Source organism: Branchiostoma belcheri, unplaced genomic scaffold, assembly GCF_001625305.1.
Source record: "Branchiostoma belcheri isolate BF01 breed outbred unplaced genomic scaffold, Haploidv18h27 scaffold9, whole genome shotgun sequence".
In the NCBI taxonomy this organism is placed as follows: Eukaryota; Metazoa; Chordata; class Leptocardii; order Amphioxiformes; family Branchiostomatidae; genus Branchiostoma; species Branchiostoma belcheri.
The window spans coordinates 3,882,191-3,906,719 of record NW_017804575.1 but is presented as its reverse complement, the minus strand read 5'-3'; the positions used below and the strand labels follow the sequence as shown (position 1 = coordinate 3,906,719).

Sequence of the window (24,529 nt, the reverse complement as noted above, 5' to 3'; positions counted from 1 at the left end):
ATTCTGGTCCTGAATCAACTGAAAAATGCTCATGTTTTGCCCCCCAACAGTTGAGGAAAGTCCTTTTCTTCCTAGTTGTTACAGTTTTCCCATCTATCATGGCAGTGGTTTGATTAAAAGTTCAAAATTCAATGTTTAAATTTTAACCCAGCCTTTTGTGTTGACTTCATTGCTCATTTTGTAGCATTTAAGCCTATAATAGGATGCCTAAACCTGTTTTTATTTTTATTTTTTTTCGCCCTGTCGCTTCATATTTTTTCTGAAAAAATCCGAGAACCAACAAATTAAATTGGTGTGGCCTTACTACCTTGTACCTTATAATTATAGAAACAAGTCAATTACCGCTCATACACAAATCCATGAAGTGAAACTTACTGTAAGTTTGTATGCAACATGCTGATAAGGTGATTAAAGTACCATGTCTGGTAACTGGCAACTCCGTCACCTCCATGACCTTGTCAGGTACAGTGTGGGTGGGCAGCTCTGCCCTCAGAGCCTGCAGGACGTCCTCATCACGACCTTGACCCCGAGAGTTGACAGCTGACAGGACGACAAACAGCAGGAGTCTGTCTTTCCTGTCCATCACAGCAACACAGGCCTCCACTCCATCCAACCTGCAGCCCACCTGTGGAGGGATTGGACATGAGTTCCTGCACATTTGGCAATGCCTCTGGGGCAGTGCCATTAAAAAAACTATATGATCATACACAGATCTAGACACTCCACTCAAACATAGTACCCTCAACAATATTACACATATTTCACTGACCACTTTGCAAGCAACAATATAGAACAAGTGATCAGAGATGGAAGACTTCACCCTTCAGAACTGAAGCACCCTCTGGCAGAACGTACAGAAACTGCACTGCACAAACACACACAGATAGACAAGCCTAAAAGAATACTTTTTTGCTAGGATGAAACAAACATGCTACCTGTTCTATCCACCTCAAGTCTACCCGTTTTCCGTTGCGTTTCACCTGGTCGTCAAGGCGACCACAGAAGACTAAATCATCGCCATGGTGATCGATGATATCCCCTGACGACCGCATAATAATGTCTGAGGATAGCGTCACATCTTCACCGTCCAGGTAACAACGCCTGTGGCCACCACCTGGAATTAGAATAAATATGGTTCTCCACTGCCCATTCAATTTGTAGTATCAACAACATTCCTTACACATATTTTATGTTCTTTCCATGGAATTTCAGGAAAAGCTGTTGAGGCTTCAGACTAATACTAATAGAGTTTACTGTCAGTGAGTGCTGTAGACCATAAGTACATATACTAGTGGAACATCCACATGCCCGTAGCCAGGATTTTGAATGGGGGGGTTCTTCCCACTGCTTGAGGGGACCTTAAGCGCCGTAGGCATGAGATTCCTTGGGGGGGTCCGGGGGCATGTTCCCCCGGAAAATTTTGAAAAATGAACCTTCTAAAATGGCATTTCGGGCGTTTTTGCGAGGATTTCAAAGAAAAAATCAGAGATAAGTTTCTATTCAATGACAAAGGGAGCAGTTTTTCTACTATTCCAGTCTATCTTTTCAAGAAAAATCTTGGACCTTTACATAAAAAGTGGACCAAAAAGTGGACCTTTACATAAAAAGTGGACCAAAAAGTGGACCTTTGAGCTTGAGCCTTGTGGGGGGGTTCTTCGAACCCCCCCCCTGGCTACGGGCATGATCCAATTACATAATTATGCAGAAAATTGATAAATCAAGTAAAGAGACTCACCAATGTACAGCACCCCTCGCCCCTCTGACACAGGTTTCCCCTCTGTGTTCCTGACCTCCAGTTTAGTACCTAGAAGAGGCTGGCCTAGAGGCACTCTGGAACTGGAGCAAAGGCACACAGAAGCTATGATTTTAGGTTTCGTAGTAGACATTTGTACCAACGCACATCATTTTCTTATGGTGTAAAGAAGTGGTCACTTAAAATCAATAGCTAAATTATGAAGTCATATTCGGCAGAAATGACTGTGTATTTTCTTATGAAGTCTAACTTCCATGTGAGGGATTTTGAGGAATAAGATATAAACCTGTCGCCTGTGCTGATGTGTTCCTCAGGAATTCTATAGAGCGTTGCCCATGACGACACCTCGGTGATGCCGTAGATGTTGTAGAACTGGGTCGCGTTGCCGGGGCCTCTCCAGGCGCGGATGTCGGCGGGTACCGGACACTCCTCCCCGCCAAACGCAAGAAGCCGCAGGGAAGAATCTGCACCGAGTACCCGTGTCTGAAGCAGCTCTGGTCCAAACCTGCGCACAAGACTCGGGGTCGCCTAGACCACACAGAAACATTATGGGTCAGTCAGATGAGATGACCAAACTTCATAACCATTGTTACCTCCATGAAAAATGTTTTTGGCGTGTCTGTTTGTATGTCTGTCTGTCTGTCTGTGTTTCCGCAACTTTGTGGTCAGCATAACTTCAGAACGCCTTTATGGATTATGATGATATTTGGTATGTTGGTAAGTCTTGGAAAGACAAACGTCAAAGTCAAATATGGGCCTCCTGGTGGATGACCTTGGTACTGCAGCAGAACTTCCGGTTTTTGTATCTTTTGTCCTGAAAATGCTATGGTCTTGACTTTTTGGTGGCAGATAGCTTTTCCTGTCAGGAATAAGTGGTGTGAGTTTGGTCCCCCTAGCAGCTTGTTCTGGAACTGCAGGGCACTTTCTGGCGAAATGTTTAAAAGCCAATAAGTCCAGATAGGAACAACGTATTTTCATGATTTTTGGTGTGTAGGTAGCTGAGAGAGAGATGCACATGATTAAAAGCAAATTATGCAAATGGAGACTTAATTTGCATAATTAATGAGGAAATTCTATGATTACAGTGTTTTACATTATACTACTTTCATACATGTAATGTATGTAACCTATGGCAGGCAGAACATCAACAGATACTAATTATGCAAATGATGACCTAATTTGCATAATTTATGCAAAAATTCTATGATTTCTTAATGGTGAATAATGGGAATGTCATACTTGGGACATCTGTAAGTTAATCAAAAATTAACATACATCACGATGCATATATCATGTTAATGCGGAGGTAATTTGCATAATTAAAGAGGAAATTTACATTTACATATCAAGCCCATATTTCATGGAGGTATGAAATCTCGGAATTCTTGTTAATTCTAGACTAGGTAGGTAAGTATTATTCTCATCATGGTAACTAAACTCTGTATTGCATCATGTACAGCCATATTCTAATGAGGCAGTGATCTAGATCTTTCAGCACATGGCACAGATATGTCATATTTATGTTTGCCGAAGGAAAACATATTGTTTTTGCTCAATTTCTTCCTCTTCTTCTTCTCCAAACAGTGACCTATGACCTGACCAATGACATGATTTGTTGACCCCTGTCACCATGGTGACTGGTGTTGGGTTACATAATGTTGCAATTTCATGGTCTGCTCTGCTCCTGTCACCATATAAGTGATAACATGAGAACTGTCACCATATACTAGTGATAACTTGAGTGAGAATTAACAGAGCAGACCATATGCGAAGGTAAACATTATGCATTTGCTTTGCAAATGTTACCTTTCTAGTTCTGCTTTGCATCTGCACTGGCTTTGTTTACAATCTGCTGAAGTATTTTTTGGTACTACATGTGTCCTCGGTGTGGGGTTTTTTTTGCACTGTTTTCAAATGCTGGAAACACAAAATAACAATACAAATCTGCAAATCTCAATAACATTTGAGTTTTCAGTTTTGCTGCCAAAATCACACAATCATCAGCACCTGTAAAACTGTGACTTGTTGTCTCCTGACAATAACATCTGCCAGGAACTTGGGTGCTTTCTTCACCCTGTCTGGAACCATCAGTAATGACGCTCCACAGGACAGGGCCAGGAACAGCTCCACTATACAAGGGTCAAAGGTCAGGGGTGAGGCACTAAAGATGACATCATGGGCTGTGACCTCAAACAGAGACCTGAAATAAGAAACAAAAATTATTACAACTAGAGAAGTAACATTTGCAAAGCAAATGCATAATGTTTACCGTCGGACTGCTCTGTTAATTCTTACTCAAACATATTCACGTACAACAATTGTACTACTAGTATATGGTGACAGGAGCAGAGCAGACCATGAAATTGCAACATTATGTAACCCAACACCAGCACCATGATGACAGACTTCAACAAATCATGTCATTGGTCAGGTCAGAGGTCACTGTTTGGAAAAGAAGAGGAAGAAACTGAGCAAAAACAATTTTTTTTCCTTCGGTAAACATAATTAACAACTTCATGAGGAAATGCCTTTGAGGTGGAGGCAAAAATGGCCTGTAAAAAGTAGTTTTTCCTCCTGTTTCCTCCTTGGGATGAAGACAGTTTGCTATCAATCAGCAGTGACTGAGAACGCTATAAACTATGCTGCATTTCATCACTGAGTCACATCCATAATCTGCATTAAGTATCTTCTGAGAAATAGTGGATTTGTTAATTCCTTGACAAAGTCACTGATTCTTAGATCTACAGTACCTGAGATGTAGGATGTTTGGCACAATACAGCTGTGAGGAACCCCCACAGTTTTGGGCTGGCCTGTAGTTCCTGAGGTCTGTAGTGTGTAGGCCAGGAAACTCCTGCATCTGGTTGGAGCTGTGCCCAGTACCCTGACCAGGAACAGTCCATGTTGCAGCAGGGAGGGGGAGGTAACTGTGGACACCTGGAGAGGGGAGCAATTCTGCAGGAACCCCTGTAAAATACAGTATAGGATGTGTTTGCACACAATATCAGAACTTATGTAATACTAGAAAGGTAACATTTGCGAAGCAACTGCATAATGTTTACCTTCACATATGTTCTGCTCTGTATATATGGTGACAGGAGTCTAAATCCCTTCTGCTATAAAACTGCAACATGATGTATCTCAACACCAGTTACCATGGTGACAGACGTCTGGTTCAGGTCAATCATCTGAAATGTCTGACTCTTACCAGAATTTATCCCATTGCTTGACTTAATTTGATATGATGGGGTCCATAGTGTTGTATGGTCCATTATATTTCTCTATAAATGATCTGTCACACCTAATCTTTGCACGTCTAACTTCATTTACTGGTATTTCACACAGAACTAACCTGCATGTGTTCCAGTTGAACCAGGATGTAGGGAACATGGATGTTGTTCAACTGATGGGGTGAGTCTGGATCTATTGGTACCAGACATGCTGGCAGCTGCAGAATACTGGGGAGGAATTATTTGATAAAATATAAGCATAATTGAATACATGTAGGAAGTGTACAATGAATGTAGACAACAGTCCTGCTGGTCTGTAAACTTGGCTCAAGGGACAAATCTTGCAATCTGTCCGAACCATTGTTTTTCATTGCTGAGACTTGCTGATATTGATCTATCTGTCTATATGTGTATAAATCACAAAACTACCGACAGTATATGCTATCAATATTCCTTATGACAAATACCTGAAACCTGCCTAAAAAAGGACCAGAGGTACCCATGATTACAAATTCCAGTTATTTGCAGCACATAAAGACTGTTTTAAGTTTTCTTTTTTTCCCCGCACGGTAAGCGAGTGGAATCAGAGGCTTTTAAGGCCAGGGTAGAAGCCGCCCTGCCATAACCCGTGTACCGCTTCCCCCCTCAGTGATACCCCGTACAGGGGTCGTTCTAGCTAGGGTACTTAAGCAGAAGAAGAAGTATATGCTCTGTTGTGAACAGATGACTGTGAATGGCAAATACCTGATAACCCAGAGCGGGAGGTTTAGTGCTGTCTTTGCGTACAGCCCAACAGACTGTCCTCGGATGTCTGGCACGACAGTCCTCAGGAGGGAGCACAGGTCGTCAGCAGCCTGCGCTAGCTCGCAGTACGTCACTACCGTCGTGTCGTGTCCGTTGTCAAACACGGCAGCCGTCTTGTGTGGATGCTGAGCCGCAGCCTGCTGGAACAGGCCGTGAAGGGTGAACCCCTCCCAGCTGTACTCATCATCTGCCATCTGGAACATCAGTCAAAAAGAGTGAAACTTTAAGAAGAAAGGTAACATTTGCAAAGTAAATGCATAATGTTTACCTCTGCATATGGCCTGCTCTGTTAATTCTAACTTAAACACATTCATAATATATGATGGTGACAGGAGTCTAAATCCCTCCTGCCATAAAATTGCAACATGATGTAACCCAACACTAGTTACCATGGTGACAGATGTCTGGTTCAGGTCATTGACCTTATTTGTTTGGAGAAGAAGAGGAAGAAGAAACAGAGTAAAAACTATATGTATCACAACTAGGAGCGAGTAGAAACAGGAAAACCTTTGACTTCCGGGATGCCGGGAATCGAACCCGCACCGAACCTGGGTAGACACCAGCGCGCTAACAACCACGCCAAACAGTCCGGACCCATTGGAATGGATCTGTTAGCGGCGCTTGAACCCCACTGTTACATTACTAGGTGGACTTCTTCTTTACCCATGATGTTTTACATCCCTTCCAGTCCGACTGGGAAAAATATCTTAACAATCAGTATGTGTCACAGGCAAATTGCGCTTGGATATGGTAAGGACAACAGCACATACACAAGCGCACTGACGCACATACGAACGAACGCATAGAGAAACAGGCTAGTCAAAATACAGTGAATACTACCAACACAGTTCACTCTCTTGGCTGGAAGAAATGTAACTGTTGGAACAACAAGAATCTTCTGTATCATCTGACGATGAGAGAAAATGTTTTTAAGGTTTGCAAAGCTTTTAATACCGACCTGTGACGCCCACATACCGCCCCTCGTTCGGTGCACCCACGTAGCACGGCCATTGATGGACGAAGCCAATTTTATGTGGGGACATACATTTTGAAATAGTATCAATACAAAACGAATTTCAGGCTTAGAATATAATCTATAAATAACTAACAGCTTTATATCACAAACTAATAATATAATATTGTAAAACTATTATTTTCTTTCATAACGTATGCCTATGAATGTAGAATAAATATTTGTGATAAATATTTCCACCTTACCCATCCTATATGGTATCGCTTAGGTCAAAGTGCATTTGGCGCGAAATATAAACTAAAACCTTTTCGGCATATGCATGGAAAATGAACTGTTTTGCCTTTTCGTGAAACTGGTGCTTTATATAACTAACTTCAGAATTCTGCTGTAACTGTGACAAAGTGTGCGGCAAGATTATGGTTTGCAATTGTTGAATCATTGTTCACAGAAAATGGCAATTTGAAAGATAGTACTAGTATTTTTCTCCCCCAAATGCAATGGCCACCAAAAATCTGCCAAAAATCATGAACATCAATCCATGGCTTCAAGAGTTATGACAAATAGCTAGTCCACCATCATACCCAAGACGATCGCGAAGGTTTTAAATAAAAACGCCGATGTTTCACTAGTCTGTATCTGTCACAGGATGATGCATGGTGTCACAGCGCCTCCTAGAGTCCGTGGCCTGATATGCAGGACTCTAACAGGTTTCAACTTGACACCATGGTTTCAACTTTCAACCCAACATCTTCCGTTCGCGATCGCATGATCCGTTTGGTAGCTTGTTGTTGACGCCGCATAAACTTCTTATCTTTTTATGCAGGTAGTATGTAAACAGGCGGTAGAAAGAAAAGGCATTTACGTACATTGGTACATGTAATATTTGTAAGATTTTTCACTAATATTATTTTAAACATCGTTGCTTTACACATTTTCTTGTGCTATAAGCACAAGAAGGGGCTATATGGGGGAGTAGCCGGGGCTCACATAACATCTTTGAGCCCCGGAAAAGATGAAGATGAAGATAAGCCCACCTGGGTTCATAATGACATTTGGGGAGTAACAGATCAACGTCGTTGCGCCGCAAAAACGTGTTGAAGCTGCCGAAGATACCCGAACGAAAGCCACTAGCTGTTTGTTTAGACATTCTTTTTAGGAGCCTCCTAAAAGGAGGACAGGACTCAGCTGAGTCCTGTCCTCCGTAATATTGGGGTTCAAGCCTCTGAAATGTCCAACATCTTGACATTCAAGCGATCGCTAGTGAGAGAGCCACGTTTATGAGATTTGACACCCAGTTCAATATCGACGTCCCCTGCTCCTGGTCCACATCTTGTGGGTGTGCCTCATGCACTACTTTAAGGCCGCATTAGTATTTATATATATATAATTAGCTTTTACTCTGTACATAATGATATTTGATCATTTTTGTACATAATCAATTCTGTGTATAATTTTTACCGAATTGTATATTTCATGTCTACTGATTTTTGATGTCTAATGTTTATTGTTTGATTTGGTTTCGTATTGTTTTTTATTATCATTTCAGGTTTGGGAGGACAACTTGTAAAGGCGTTGATACACCTGTTTTGTCCTCCCTTCCTCTTGTTTTTGCATGTGGTAAATTCAAAGAAAGAAATAAAGAAAGAAATAAAAATACAGCGGGCCTGGTGCAACTTATTCTCGCGCTGCGCTGAGTCGCCGGAAAAGCGAAATAGTGATGCTAATATGTTGGAAGTTATTGAAAATGACAATCTAGATCAGAAAATTTCAATTATCTATCTACAGTTAAGGGTGCAAAAATCTCACGTGATATCGCTTCATTAAGTTTCCATCTTTTTCTTTCTTTAATATGTCACTGATGAGCCTAAAAAAAATGAGCGAGTGCTGCGCCCTTAGAGATACGCAATCAGAAATCTTAATAGCGATAGTGGCCAGGTGCATCTATGAGGTCAGCTCAAACGTTACATGGTCTATATATACTGTGTAAAGTTGTGCCAACAGGACACAGCGGATTGTCTCTAAGCTGTTATACATGTACCGTAGGCTCCAGCTTACTCTACTTAATTTTAGCCCAAACCTTAGGCTTTCAGTATATAAGCTACCACTTTGCTTTTGTGTTTAACGTTTAATCACCAAACAGAATTATTGAAGAATGGGGCTACCCAGTTGTTATAGAATTTTTAAGAAATGAATTGGAAGTCGCTTGTCAGCCGCGCGCTCGAGAAAGAAAGTGTTATTTCGCCGATCTTAAATTGAAGAGACTTAGAAAAATACGTCTGAAACGATAAAGGATTGAAAAAGTCTTTTTATACAAAACCGAGCTGAAGCCATATCTGCTTGGAGCAGATCGATGATTGAGGTTCACCTGAGCGGAAAGAAAACCCGCCCATATTTAGCCGTGACTGACTGCCCGTCGCGTACCCTAATACCCCCGGGGCATGCCCGCCTGTTAGCGCACGTCTCTTAGCCGTTTCGCTTGTCCTAAAAAGGCTGAACTGTAACACCTTATATCGTTCCGCGCCGCGAAGTCTTCGAGCCACATTCCTGAGCGGGACGCGCAATTGTCTCCCAATGGCATGACGTCATCGGGGTCACGGGGTCATTCACGAGAACCCGCCGTAGCGCCAAGTGCACGGTAAGTTTGATCACCTGGATTTCAACATTTTTAAACAATCCCATCTACTTTCAGGACCAGATCTAATGTTATCATGTTGCAGATAGGTTGTTGTTGAACTTGTAGGACGAACTGACAATGGGAGTGAAGTTCAATGGATGGAAGGAGATTTTGTTCGTACCTCCGCCCCCCTCCCCCTTTGTCCGGTTGTTTTGATGTCGCCAGCTGCTAGGCGCACTCCGTCGACGGACATACGGTTTTTGTGCGCCAAAAATTAAACCTTTTGTGCGCAAATAATGTCCGTATTTTCCCCGCAGACGGGCTGTTGTAAAGACTGAAACGGTGGAATGTAGCGATTTGGCATGTAAAGCCATCACCAGTCAAGCGAGAAAATTGAAGATGGTTCAAGCCGCCGTCAGTTGTTGTTCGTGAGGGACCGTTACTTTAAACTGGCCGCGTTTATAAATCACAAAAACAAAACAGCACAACTTCCATCCGGTTTTACCGCGACGATCAGAATTTCGTCTAGTGCTTTTTCAAAAATTGAGTCCCCTTTGTTGTTGGTTTTTCAAGCAGTCATTCGTAGAATTTTCGGAGGGTTAAAAATAACCTTTGATCCCTCAAATCCCAGTGGATTTCAGCTGTTGGTCTGACCCAAAAAGGGCTTTTTTAACTCGGCACGAAAACATCCCTCTATATTCTAATTCTAGTTTCTTTAAAAAGTATTTTCATCGTATTTTTTCTTTGCAAAAATTTGAGAAAAAATGAGATTATTGTTAACGTTACAGTTTTGGTGATAAAATGGGTTTTAGAATTAAATGGGCCAAAGGTTTGTTCCCCCAAAGGTGGACTTTAATAAATAAACAACTGCAGTCAGCTATGAAAACTAGGGCAGATCTTTGTGGTACCCTGAGGCAAGTTGGCTTACCTAATGCAGCAGACACTTTTAAATACTAATACATTACATGATTGAATAAGTACAAGATATCAACACTTTTTTATTGTCAAACATAAAGCAGTGGCTCAGTGTAAGCTTATTTACAAAATGGTTGAAATATTTTGGTTTTAGAAGGAATTTACAAAGTATGTATGACATGTTTATTGAATGGATCAAATTACATTTAGCAACCATTGTGTGATAGATTTTGCTCAGAAACAATTTGTGTTTTTACCTAGAGTATGAACATGGTTTTGTTAATATTTTATTACACTTGAAAGAAAAATGTTTAGTTATACTTTCTTTGGTTTATGTCGTGAATAGTGTGTTTTGCCTTTTGGCAGCTTGTTATTGTTACAGCTATGTCCATATGTCATCAAGTGATTTGTGGAATTAGCTATTTTATATGGCCATTGGAATTTCCATAGTCTAGCAGGGGTCCAAGAATTTTACTACAATTCATTCAGGGCTTATACTAGTATACCAGCTGTGCCATTTTTAATGACATTTTCAAAAAAATCCATACCTTTATTGGTGTTTTGTGGTTGTGCAGTTCTGCAATCAAATTTTAATCTCTTCTGCAATTGCAATTGGCAATTTTTTTTCTCGAGAAAACTAAGAGTAGGATCAATATTTTTGTTTGACAATGATCAGAATGTCAACAGTAGCAAAATTCCAGGGCCCATTGTTCTGCCCTACTGTAAATTGTGAAATATTTGTGGAAGGTTTAGGTTCACAGATTTCCAGGTCACTTTCCCACAGTAAACTTGTAACATCTGTAAATAAATGCAGGCATCTCCGTTCATGTCATATCTAGTTTAGTAGTATACAGTCTTACATGATTGTATTGCTACTACATGCATTAGTTCAATCACGAACTTGATTTTGCTGCGCTTCAAAATTTGGACCCAATTCACACGCAGGCAAAAATCTAACGTACTGAAACTGCGCACATTGAATTGTTCCCACACCCTACTTTGATAAACAACAACATACGCTCAGATTGTACGCCAGCCCTCAAGGTAACGTAAGATGTGAATGCATGACATGTCAAACTTCAAAGCAGGCCAGTTTACTTGCAGGAAAAATTGGACATACATGTACTTGTGTGCAGTTTTCATTCAATTGCAACCGTACGCAGTTTTTGTACATCAGGTACAAATGTATTTGCATGTGTGTATCAATCGAATCTTAGGTTTACATTAATGGGTGACATTTGGTCTAAATGAAGATTCTGGAGAATGTATACAAGTTTTTTGCCAGTAACATGACATTGGGACATCCCACCCCCCTATCCCCCAGTAACCACCATGATGCGCCCCACCGGGGAGGACGCAGGGGGGGAGCTGGACAGCCTGGACCCCCCTATAGAAATACTGGACCCCCAGCTGGCCAGGGAGCTACAGGAGTGCCGCTGCTGGATAGAGGTAGCTTTAATTCAACTTAAAAGTGATATTATGTAAGATTTTCACTATTTTAAACATTGTTGTTTTACACACTATTTTCTTGCACTATAATCCTACTTGGGTTCATAATGACATTTGAAGAGTAAAGCTGCCAACTCCTCGGCGCTAGTATGTGTGGAACATGGCCATGTTGTTTGTTTACAGTCTATTTAGGAGCCTCCTAAAAATACAGCGGACCTGGTGCAACTTATTCTCGCGCTGCGCTGAGTCGCCGGTAAAGCGAAATAGCTACGTAATTATGTTGAAGTTATTGAAAATGACAATCTAGATGAGAAAATGACGATTTTGGCACAAAAATCTTGCATAATATCGTTTTAATAACTGGCATTGCCTTTTAGTACTTTTTTCCTTGCTTTTTTCAATGATTATCTATCGTCTTTTAATCCTCTATGCCATTGTGCTGTGTTGTGGGGATCAACAGTATAAGTTGTATCATATACTATGGCTCAAAACCGTTTTCAGTTTAACTTTGGAGGAAACTCATGAACATATTTATTGGTAACAGAATCTTGAGCATGTATTAGGTATATGTTCAAACTGTATGACAAGTACACTATAATAATAATAAGGTTGTTACAATGTGGATGGGAGAAGTGTGGATTGAAATCAATAATCATATGTTACATAATTCCAGATTAGGACAAAGGTTAGTTTATATTCCTTATCTGACTAAAAAAGTAAAATTAGCGCAAACCATAACTGTCAGAAATGTGAGATAATTACAAAAATAAGTTGATAAAGGGGCCGCGATTACGTTCGATACGGGTGTTCCGGCCAGTGTGATAACTAGCGGTACGGCCCGGGGGTTCTTAACGCGTACGGCTTGGGCTTTCTAATGTTCCATAGAACGACTCGAACGCGTTTCGCCCTAACCGCGTGCAACGCTTTCGAAAATTTGAATGCACAATTCGGACGGTGGAATTGATGTTGTTGCATTTTTTGGGATCAGGGACACCAAATTTTTGCTTATTTCGCATTGAAAGGCGTGTTTTCTTGGGTGGGTATGACATAAATAAAATACAACACGGTGTATTCTACATCGATCACCCTCGGTCCCAGCCCTCCCGCGGATCGGATCTCCCTCCGGCCTTCGGCTGTTGGGCGATCCGACACGCGGTCGGGCTGGTACCTCGGGCGATACGGAATACCCCGTGTTGTATTCTATGTGTACACGTGTACAATCAAGCAAAGATTTTTTCACTTAACATGTTCAGTCAAAATGTTACTTAATGCCCCTTTAAAACTTTTATCATACTCCAGTCTGTCACTGGAAAACAGTTTGGGAACAAAGACTTCCACACAGCCTTGGAGGACGGCACACTGCTCTGCAAGTAAGTACACCTGGTCTCTATTTCTTTATACAAATTTGTCATTATCATGTTTGTTAGCCACCAAACACTGGTAAAATATCAACCCGATATCGCACCAATCTGCACACTGTGGACCCCTGTCATATTTACTTAAAGTAAGATGTTACAGACACACACACACACTGTTATTGGAGTAGATAACATTTGTTTACATGGTGTGTGCATTCAGTAACTTATAACAGACAACAATAGAATGTTACCATGGGAAGATGGTAGTATATCAGACAAACTTAAGTGCCTCATGTGTTCATTAAAACCTCTTTTACACACTGTAAATCTTTAAATTTCTGCGGTGGCTTTATTAGAGAGTATCAAGTTTTAGCAATTGTAGACAAGCTTTAAATTAGACTTGACCTGTGACTTTGTTGGTATTTGGGGTAATTTGTACCATGTGATGGTAAGTTAGTCTGACTTGTCCTTGTTTGACCTCATTCAGTGGTAGAAATACTTTTTCTCGGTGTTCTGCAATTTTGCAGAATGTCAAAATTTTGTTCTGTAATTTAGAAATACCTTCTGCAAAATACACAGGTCTGGACCTATATTTGCATGTTGGCTAACATTTCACATGCAATTTGAAAAATAGTAACATGCAAAATTACTTGTATAATAGTTAGGCCACAGCAAGTAAATTTTATGGATGACATCAGCGCGCGCATTAATTTTCGTCTGATTTTGAGGAAAAAAACAAGAAATTTTGATGCCTTCTGACAGTGGTCAACATGCCGAAAATGGGCAAAGATGTCTTGCCATGCCGGAAGGTGGATGGCAGATAACTATGAAGAGAGGAGACAAGAGAAGGCTCTGATTTTATGTTTTGTCTCTTACTTTAATGCTGTGATATGTGATGTTGGCTGTATATATGTGATGTTCCCACTGAATCAAAACCATTTATACAATGATTGAGTCAAAATGTAGGATCCTTGTTTTTTTTGGCCCGCCTTGTTTTTTTTTCGCCCGCTCGCATTAGATTTGGAGTCTGCGGAGGATGTCATCCATAAAGTTTACTTGCTGTGGCCTTAGTAGTGAACACAAAAGCCGATACCTCTGAACCCCAAGCCTTATTTTTTCAGTCTGCAGAATTGCAGGTTGCTTAATTTTTCTTCCTGCAATATTGAAAATGTCTCTGCAAAATGCAGACTTCAGATGGGTCTTTCTAACACTGTCATTTTACCCTGTTTAACCCCTGTAAGACTGATGCAGAAGATTCAGCCAGGTTCCATCAAGAAGATTAACAACTTACCCACACCTTACGCCAAACTGGTAAGTCTCGTGTTAACATGTACCCAAACATTACGCCAAACTGGCAAGGCTTAACAACAACGTATTAGCACCTTACGCCAAACTGACGAGACTTAAGTTTACACTAGCAAGGAAATGACATATAAACAATAAACAAACAGACAAACAAACAGCAGTTCAAATCTGAACATATGTCTCACTGGAAGAGTTTTTGGCTCTCTTCTTCTGTCTTTAACGGGGGCCCGCAAGCCTTTTTCCGTAGAGCCGTTTTAATTCTACGTAATGCGTTGTGGCCACTTGGAATTTATCGTAAAGCGTAATCAGAAGTTTCCGAATTCAGCGTAGAGCGTTGTCGGGACCCACCCTTACAGGCCCCCTTTAACTTTCAGCCTGCTAAGGTAGCTGTTTGGCACCACATTTGGTACCAAAATTGGATTAGGCAACAGAGAGAAGGTTAATCAGTGAGCTGTATACTGGTAACATGGGTAGGATTGGAGTTTCCTCCCCCTAGTGTACCTCTGCAGAACTGCACATGTTTATATTTGATAGACCTTAAGTTTGTAAAAATTGTGCTGCCATGATTTTGTAGGTTGTAAGTACCCTCTGTGTGTAATGTTGTTGCTGTACTGTCCCCTTCAGGACAACTTGAACCTGTTCCTGCGGGCATGTCTGGACCTAGGACTGACCAGGAACCAACTCTTCGAGCCCAGCGACCTCACCGACCTTACTACCAGGGAACGGTGAGAAAACTGTTCATCTTAGGCCACACCAATTTAATTTCTTGGTTAACGGATTTTTCTAGAAAAATAATGGAGCGGGCGAGCGAAAAAAATAAAAATAAAAATAAAAACAGGCCTAGGCATCCTATTATGGCTCAAAATGGTACGATAGGAGCCATGAAGTCAACACACCGGGCCGGTTCAAAATTTAAAGAATGAATTTTGACCTTTAGTTGCATTGAAAGATGGAATAATTGTAACAACTAGAATGAAAAGGACTGTTTTCAACTGTTCAGGGCAAAATATCAGCATTTTGCAGTTGATTCTGAATTTTTATGTTTATTTGCAAATCAGAAAAAAATGAATCGAATCCGTTAACCAAGAAATTAAATTGGTGTGGCCTTAGGGGGTAATACTAGCCAGGGCTCAAAAATCATGGTTTCCCAATGGCCACTGACCACTGAAATTTAGGCCGGGACAACTAAAAAGTCTCTTTGGGACACTTTTGGGACTCTCACGACCAGATGATGATGATGGGACACTTTTGGGACAACAGAAAAATAATCAACATCAGAATGTCAGCCCTTCTTTAGTTAATCAGGCACGCTTCCTGGCTTTTGGCTCCGGAAAAGCCCCCGAAAGTTCTCCTGAATTTTTCTCAAAACTCTATAATATACTAGTAGTGTGCCTGGAAGTCATATATTAAGCAAAATAAAGTTCACTTCAAGCTATTGTCATACATACTTCCTGAAAAACAGGTTGGGACTAGTGCTATTCATCCTCACTTCGGGACAATTGAAATTTATTTTTGGGACAGTGCTGGGACAACAGTAAAAAAAAGTTAATTTTGAGGCCTGATAGCATGGTTAAGTATAAGTCAACTGTCACTCAACAGAATTGAGTTTCAAGACATCTGATTACAAGCTTTGAACAAACTGAAGCCCTTCCATGCATACCCTCCGGTAGTCTAGCCCTTAACAAAGAGATCTGCCACTAAGGTCCAAGTTTCAGAAGACGTGTGGAGCTGGTTATCCAAACATGAGGATTAGAACCTGTGTGTTGAGCTGACAACACCAGGATTACAGCTTCTGTGTTGAACTGTCAGATTAGGAGCTGGTTTAGCCTGACAAGTTGATCTCTTCCTGGCTTATCCCTACATGTATATGGTCAGGCACATTCCTTCCTATCCTGCTTTTGTCCTTATTTGTTTGTTTGTTTGTTTGTTGTTGTGTGTCTTGCTGCCAGACAAATGGTTGGTACAACCCTGGAACTTAATTTTTTCCAAGCCAACGCACAAGGATGGCTTGTCACATTCTTTCCCCTCTCTGCATATATTTGTTTGTTTGTTTGTTTGTTTGTTTGTTGTAGTGTGTTGTGATGCCAGGCTAGTGGTTGGTTCAACCCAGGAAGTTAATCTTTTCCTAACTGAGGCACAAGGATGGCCACATTGATTGTCACATTCCTCCCCTCTCTGCTTAGTAGATTGTTTGTTTGTTTGTTTATTTGTTGTCGTATGTTGTGATGCCAGAAAAATAGTTGGTGTAACTCTGGAAGTTGATCTGCTTGCTAAGGCACAAGGAGATCCCATTGTTTGTTACATTCCTCCCCTCTCTACTTAGTTGATTGTTTGTTTATTTGTTGTCGTTGTGTGTTGTGATGTCAGGCTAGTGGTTGGTTCAACCCAGGAAGTTGATCCCCTCCTAGCGGAGGCACGAGGATGGCCACATTCTTCCCCTCTCTGCTTAGTTGATCATTTGTTTGTTTGTTTACTTGTTGTCGTGTGTTGTGCTACCAGGCTAGTGGTTGGTTCAACCCAGGAAGTTGATCCCCTCCTAGCGGAGGCACGAGGATGGCCACATTCCTCCTCTCTCTGCTTAGTTGTTTGTTTGTTTGTTTGTTTATTTGTTGTTGTCGTGTGTTGTTCTGCCAGACTAGTGGTTGGTTCAACCCAGGAAGTTGATCCCCTCCTAGCGGAGGCACGAGGATGGCCACATTCCTCCCCTCTCTGCTTAGTTGTTTGTTTGTTTGTTTGTTTGTTTACTTGTTGTCATGTTTTGTGATGCCAGGCTATTGGTTAGTTCAACCTAGGAAGTTGATCCCCTCCTAGCGGAGGCACGAGGATGGCCACATTCCTCCCCTCTCTGCTTAGTTGATTGTTTGTTTGATTGATTGTTTGTTTGTTTGTTTGTTTGTTTGTTTGTTGTTGTGTTTTGTGCTGCCAGGCTAGTGGTTGGTTCAACCCAGGAAGTTGATCCCCTCCTAGCGGAGACACAAGGATGGCCATGGTTACTGTCACATTTCTACCCCCTCTGCTTATTTGTTTGTTTGTTTGTTTATTTGTTGTCATGTTTTGTGATGCCAGGCTATTGGTTAGTTCAACCTAGGAAGTTGATCCCCTCCTAGCGGAGGCACGAGGATGCCCACATTCCTCCCCTCTCTGCTTTTGGTGGCTGCCATCCCAGGAATGTCTGGTTCTATTGCCTGGGTATTCCGACCATGTGCACGGGGCTACCATGTGCCATGTCCTGTCTCTCAGTAAGGGGACATGCACACGCCCAAAGCCTGCAGGTTTTAGGCTAGCAGCCATGCCGGGTGTAGCGTAGGAGCTGGAGAAACCACAGCTTCATCCGTACACCAGCATGTATGCTTGGGTCAGCGGCGCTGGGTAATAACTGATTGGTTTATTTCTTGATTGCATTAACCATATGTAATGTGTACATGTCCAATGTCAGTGTATATTTCCCTACTTCTGTCTCATAGCTGTGCTTGTAATGTATTAGGCTAGGAAACATGCTGGCTGTAGGGTAAGGCCTGGAAATACAATATTGTATATCACAGCTTCACCACAACAATTCTCATCAACACGTAAGTGTTAGTGTAGTAACATTGTCCTGTCATGATCAGCGGGTGACTTTCGGCGCAATATGTGCATCAGTGGTTGTCATGACAGCGTAGGGACAACATGTCACTCACTGTTGTCACGATGTCGTATCTACAACTGGGAGGGGCAACTTGTTGTTACGTATTGTTTCGGATCTAGTGTTTACATGCAGGTACAAGATTTTAGATGGGATGTTGTACATTTCATTGCTTCTGTTTGCGGAATGATGCACTTTCAGTAAGTATCTGGGGATTTTATCAGTGTGTGAATGCTTGTGTCAATGTGAGGTCAGACAGAATCCCAGTCAGTCTCACTGTTGTCATGTTGAACAGCTGGAGTAGGGATCCATGTGTCAATGTCAGGGCTCAAAATTAACAGTGTCCCGATGGCCACTGACCACTAAAATTAAGGACAACTGAAATGTCACTTTGGGCCAGACATTTTCGGGATAATAGAAAAATAATCAACATCAGAATGTCAGCCCAACTTTTGTCGATCAGGCACATGTCCCGGCTTTTGGCTCGGAAAAGCCCCCCCCCCCCAAATTTCTTGTCTACTCTGCAATTATAGCGGTCTTGGGAGTCAGAACGTAAGCAAAATAAAGTTGACTTCATGTTGTCAAACGTACGTCCTGAAAAATAGTTGGGACAGTTCAACCTCACATCGGGACAATTGAAATTTATTTTCGGGACAGTGCTGGGACAGTAAGAAAAAAAATTAATTTTGAGGCCTGCAATGTAAAAGGGATATCATGACAATTGCTATATGTGTATGGCCCATTTCCTATAAAGCATATATAATGGTACATGGTGCCTGAATGCTTTTTATGAAGAATATCATTATGATTCATTATACAACCTTGAAAATTTTATCAGAAATGCATCTAAAGATAATAATCAAGGAAGAAGATTCTCTGTCTTATTACATGTAAATTGTCTATATACATAAGCCTTGTCATGGCTTGGAACCAATAAAATGATGCTAGGTATAAAAGAAATATTAGCCAAATGTCATGTAATGTGATAGATAAAGAAGTTAAATTATTCATTTGATAATCTATGATTAAGTTAGCCAATAGGAGACATCTGTGTTTTGATTGGCTGCCCATTGTTGACAGTTTCATCTTTCAAAATGTGGTCATGTTGGAGGAGGCCATGTCAGAGGTCAACAGCTGCAGTGTTGCTGTATGTAGCTAGTCATTGGCAACATTGGCAGCATGATAATCTGTCTAAGTACAGGGTTTCCCACTTTGTGCCCTTGATATTTGGAAAATGACTCAAAGTGAGTAACCAATGATGCATTTTACATGTGCAGGTGTGCCAGAGTATACAGTACAATTTTGCGGAATACAGTCATTTTACAAAATACAGTACAATTTTATGGAATACAGTCATTTTACAGAATACAGTGCAATTTTACTAGTATACAGTGCAATTTTACGGAATACAGTGCAATCGTTTTAGTATACAGTGCAATTTTACTAGTACAGTGCAATTTTACCACTAACATTGCACTCATACTAATATGATTGCACTGTATTCTGTAAAATTGCATGTTGTATACTCTGGCACCCTTGATGTGGTGACTAATATACTGTACAGTACTAGTAAATCCTGTGGTATTACAGTATGAAGTGGCTTAAATCTCTGCATTTCTTCTCTCTGCAGGCGAGACCCTGAGGAAGAAAGAAACAGGCTCAAAAATGTGAGTATGACTAATAATATGAGTCTTCTGTTTATCTGTGGGGAGGAGTACTTTTTTTACTGTCATTACATGCATGTAAAGCATTTATTATGTTTTGTGCATTCTGTACATCCATGTTTAAATTTTATCTGAGTTCTGACTGTAAAACCCTAATTTTTTGCTTGTGACAAATTCCATCTTTCTTACAATTTGCTTAATCAATTTGCTTGTTTGATCACATTTATTATTAGATTCTAATATAGAAAAAGTAGAATATTTTGTTTTAAACTCCCTGATGCATCGAAGTAAGCATCCATCTATCCATCCAATGATAAAGTTAAACCATGGATGAATGAATGAATGAATGAATGAATGAATGAATGAATGAATGAATGAATGAATGAATGAATGAATGAATGAATGAATGAATGAATGAATGAATGAATGAATGAATGAATGAATGAATGAATGAATGAACACAACAATGAACAAAGGCGCGGAATAAATTCTTAATTGTGTTTACTGAAGGAAAGCCTATTGTTTTTCCTCAGTTTCTTCCTCTTCTTCAAACAAATAAAGTCAATGACCTGAACCAGATGTCGGTCACCTTGGTAACTAGCGTTGGGTTACATCATGTTGCAATTTTATCGCAGGAGGGATTTAGACTGCTATCACCATATATATAAATGTCTTTGAGAAAGAATTAACAGAGCAGACCATGTGCAAAGGTAAACATTATGCATTTGCTTTGCAAATGTTACCTTTCTAATTATGTTTACCAAAGGAAAACATATTGTTTTTGCTCAGTCTCTTCTTCTTCTTGTTCTCCAAACAGTGACCCCTGACCTGACCAATGACATGATTTGTTGACGTCTGTCACCATGGTGACTGGTGTTGGGTTACATAATGTTGCAATTTCATGGTCTGCTCTGCTCCTGTCACCATATACTAGTACAATGTAGTACGTGTATGTGAATGTGTCTGAGTAACATGTATGTGAATGTGTCTGAGTAAGAATTAACAGAGCAGACCATGTCCGAAGGTAAACATTATGCGTTTGCTTTGCAAAATGTTACTTCTCTAGCTCTCTCTAATGTTATGTTACCATGTCCAGGTGGCCATCACACTGTACTGGCTGGGTAAGACAAGTGAAGAGTTCCCGTCCTTCCCCGGTCCGTACCTGAACCGCGATCTGTTCCGCAACGTCAACATCCAGTCTCCCTCCTCCTCCATGGTCAGTCTCATGTTTATTTGTGTTTACCTTCGCAGAAGGAAAACATATTGTTCTTGCTCTGTTTCTTCTTCCTCTTCTTCTTCTCCAAACAAATAAGGTCAATGGCCTGAACCAGATCTCTGTCACCATGGTAACTAGTGTTGAGTTACATTATGTTGCAATTTTATAGCAGGAGAGATTTAGACTCCTGTCACCATATGGGATATATATGAATGTGTTTGAGTAACAGAGCAGACCATATGCAAAAGTAAATATCATGCATTTGCTTTGCAGATGTCACCTTTCTAGTTTGTTTATGTCTTTAATTTTGTGAGCAGGTATAGAATACTTGCGCAGGAACTGGTGAAAATTTTAAAATCCTCAATTTTTTTTCAATTTTCACCAGCAGTTGGCACTTTCTGCACAAAACCTGCTTCCAAAATTAAACACATAATTTATGAATTTCTAAAATTTTTTAAGGAAAATTTGAAGATTTAAAAATCTTCCCTAGTGCTGTACCTATAGTCCTTTTATTCCAACTTACAATACCTGACATCACAAAATGATTAGTATCAAGTGTTTTTGTAGTACCCAACATAATTTTCTCTTTTATTGTGTTCAGCTTGATGTATTGATAACCATGTACTTGACAGAGTTTATAAACATGGTTCCTAAAATATCCTGACTTAAGTCAGGAACAGAAATTCGACCCAACCCGGGTCCCATGCTAGGCAGTACCTGTATTCAAAAGCTTTAGTGAAATCAAACAAAATCTGGCAGCCCAAGATGGCTGAGCATATCACCCTGATGTCAAACACTCTAAAACTTTAATAAAAGATCTCTGAACTGTGACAATCATAATGTCACCAAATGGAGATCCAGAAATCCAAGACCACAGTCAATAACGGTAAGAATAGAACGCTGTTTCAAGGGTTGGCCAGTTTCCAGCCTAAGTTAGGTACCTGTGTGGCCCAAACACTAATGCATTGTTTACCCCATGGCTTGTATTCTGTGGTCAGACGTTTTCCTAATTTAATTACGAACACAGAAGGGCCAGGCTTAGACAGGATAAAACCATGTTACACACACCACTGAGCAAGGAGCTCCCATGACATGTGTGGTATCCACCAGAACATTTCAAGTTACTGGCAAATTCTCTTTGGATTTTTTTTTTTTCAAGCAGTCTTTGAATTTAAAGCAGCAAGACTTAGATAATTAACCTTTAGCATACCGAAGTAGGTATTTGACAAACAATTTTCTATTGTACAGGCTTAGGCAGTAGGAAAAAGGTTAAACAAAATATGAAATGTACAATTTTCATCAATGACACCCGACACTTGTGCACAACAAATACTCAGATTAGATTGTTCCAACACAAGAGAGAAGGAAATACCTGCTTTGTTTGCATTGTGTAGGTAGTTAATAGATAGTGATTGAATTCTTTCAATGATATGGTCCTTACTGAATTATTTAGTCCATAATTACATCCAAGGTTGCAGGAGGTTCCTTGCATAGCTGCTTCGATATACCGTAAAATTCATTTATTTTTGCAGGGACTTAATTTCTCGGTAGGTGGATAAGCATGCTTTCATTGCGTATTAAGTTTGCAATTCAATTCTGTAGTACAGTAATGTAGTATGGAGTACTTAGCTATATCCTGTATGCCAAACTCATAACATGCTAGGCTAGCACGTCGGCAGAACATACTGCACCTGCGCAAAACCTGTAATGTATTGTGCATAGCGCTTTGGCAGAATGTCTCATATAAGGTTGCATTTGCTCATATAAGGTTTTAGCATTCTGACAGTAGTTTTCAAATGTTATGTCGGAAAAGACATCGTCTGCAACAGGCAAAATTATGATGCAACGTTGACCAAAAATCTGACAAAAAATGCAAAAATCCAGGGTTCTGCGCAGGTGTAGTAATCTGCCAACATGCTTGCTAGGCTCATAGTTAGCCAGCATGCCTGCAAATCAGGGCCTAACTGAGGGGGGCTGTGGTATAATTTCATTGCAGGCATGTTGTCAAGGAACTGGCCTATGTAGGCCCTGGAAACAGTCTGGCACCCAGGCTATACCAGCCACACAGGGACTCCTAAGGGCAAATGAAGTCAGGGCCTTTCATTGAAATTGATGGACGGACATCAGTACAATAGAAACACATATTCAGGATGTACTGTCTTTGCCCCAGGCTTAAGTTTTACCCGATCAGTGTTTAAACACGTGTAAGTCTATGCCTGAAGGCCCATCTTTGTGTGGGAAAGATAGTCAATGTTGATAAGACATAGTATTACATGTCTTATGGTCGCCTTGTCCATTGAAATTCCAACCGATCATTTCAATCAGGGCTTGAAATCCTTTTTTTCTGCACTGAAGATTTTCTGCACTGAAGACAAATTTTACCTGCACCACTCATAATTTAGGAAGTATGGATCATGCTAAAAGCTGTTCCAAAACCATTGTCATTATTTTTCTACTTCGTGGCAGTTCAAAGTCAGTGCATCAAATATAATCCACATACTAGTACAACTACATGTACATTTGTACATGAATCCAGTTGTACATAGAGTGTGCAGGTTAGGTTCAGGTAGACATCGGAAAAATTACCTGCACAGCTCCAATTTTACCTGCATTCCTTTATTACCTGCATACACAGGTGGTATTTCCAGCCCAGTGTCAATAGATGCAGCTCTTCAAGTCTTTTTTGTTTCTTTTTATAGTCCCTAATTGTCTCCAGGTCATCAAGTTCACTTACTTTGCCATCTCATCTGCTTTTACTTTTACTGAATTATTTTTCTCTCATCTACTTTTGCTGAGAGAAATAGCGACAAGCTATGATGAACTTTGCCATCTTACAGTAGCTGAGGTTCTACAGATTGCAGTTATTCAGCTTCATCAAATATAAGATGAAACTAGAATTCCGAGATCTCATACCTCCATGAAATATGATCTTGATATGTAAATGTAAATTTCTTCTTTAATTGTTCAAATGACCTCTGCATTAACATGATATATGCATCGTGATGTATGTTAACTTTTGATTAACTTACAGATGTCCCAAGTATGACATTCTCATCATTCACCATTACGAAATCATAGAATTTTCACATTAATTATGCAAATTAGGTCGTCATTTGCATAATTAGTATCTGTTGAAGTTCCGCCTGCCATAGGTTACATAGTATAATGTAAAACACTGTAATTATAGAATTTCCTCATTAATTATGCAAATAAAGTCCTCATTTGCATAATTTACATTTAATTATGTACATCTCTCTCTCAGCTACCTACACACCAAAAATAATGAAAATATGTTGTTCCTGTCTGGACTTATTGGCTTTTAAACATTTCGCCAGAAAGTGCAGTTCCAGAACAAGCCGCTAGGGGGCCCAAACTCATATGACTTCTTCCCAAGCACAAGAGCTACCTTCCATCAAAATTTCATGACCCTAGCATGTCCAGATCGCGAGATATCAAAACCGGAAGTTGCGCTGCAGTACCAAGGGAAGCCACTAGGGGGACCAAAATCTCATCATTTCCAGTTTTCGTCACACCCTACCAACACACCAAGTATGAAACCAATCCATCCTGGCGTTCTTGAGTTATCTTGTTGACCAACAGACAGACGGACGGACAGATAAACGCAACT

The 24,529-nt window shown here is 40.5% G+C and overlaps 2 protein-coding genes across 14 annotated transcripts in view; one reads left to right on the top strand and one right to left on the bottom strand.

Annotated features, from left to right (window-relative positions):
- The window catches only part of LOC109487639 (acyl-CoA synthetase family member 4-like), a 13,158-nt gene extending 7,179 nt beyond the window's left edge, over positions 1 to 5,979 (bottom strand). Inside the window, exons 1-8 of the mRNA XM_019791643.1 lie at positions 5,726 to 5,979; positions 5,104 to 5,209; positions 4,504 to 4,718; positions 3,761 to 3,953; positions 2,040 to 2,281; positions 1,736 to 1,836; positions 936 to 1,114; positions 418 to 625 (exon numbers count right to left, since the gene is read on the bottom strand). Coding sequence (XP_019647202.1) covers positions 418 to 625; positions 936 to 1,114; positions 1,736 to 1,836; positions 2,040 to 2,281; positions 3,761 to 3,953; positions 4,504 to 4,718; positions 5,104 to 5,209; positions 5,726 to 5,979 — 1,498 coding nt within the window. The remainder of the gene's footprint in view (positions 1 to 417; positions 626 to 935; positions 1,115 to 1,735; positions 1,837 to 2,039; positions 2,282 to 3,760; positions 3,954 to 4,503; positions 4,719 to 5,103; positions 5,210 to 5,725) is intronic.
- Positions 5,980 to 9,280: 3,301 nt separating this feature from the next.
- The window catches only part of LOC109487676 (trichohyalin-like), a 61,959-nt gene continuing 46,710 nt past the window's right edge, over positions 9,281 to 24,529 (top strand). For 9 of the 13 annotated variants that reach the window (XM_019791682.1, XM_019791684.1, XM_019791681.1 and 6 more), the window contains exons 1-6: positions 9,281 to 9,393; positions 11,612 to 11,736; positions 13,036 to 13,106; positions 14,336 to 14,405; positions 15,024 to 15,124; positions 19,652 to 19,688. In XM_019791682.1, the coding sequence (XP_019647241.1) occupies positions 11,620 to 11,736; positions 13,036 to 13,106; positions 14,336 to 14,405; positions 15,024 to 15,124; positions 19,652 to 19,688 (396 nt within the window). In that variant the 5' untranslated portion in view covers positions 9,281 to 9,393; positions 11,612 to 11,619. Of the gene's footprint in view, positions 9,394 to 11,611; positions 11,737 to 13,035; positions 13,107 to 14,335; positions 14,406 to 15,023; positions 15,125 to 17,709; positions 17,769 to 19,651; positions 19,689 to 20,781; positions 20,902 to 24,529 lie in introns of those variants that run through there. The other 4 variants (XM_019791676.1, XM_019791675.1, XM_019791689.1 and 1 more) reach the window with 4 other exon arrangements.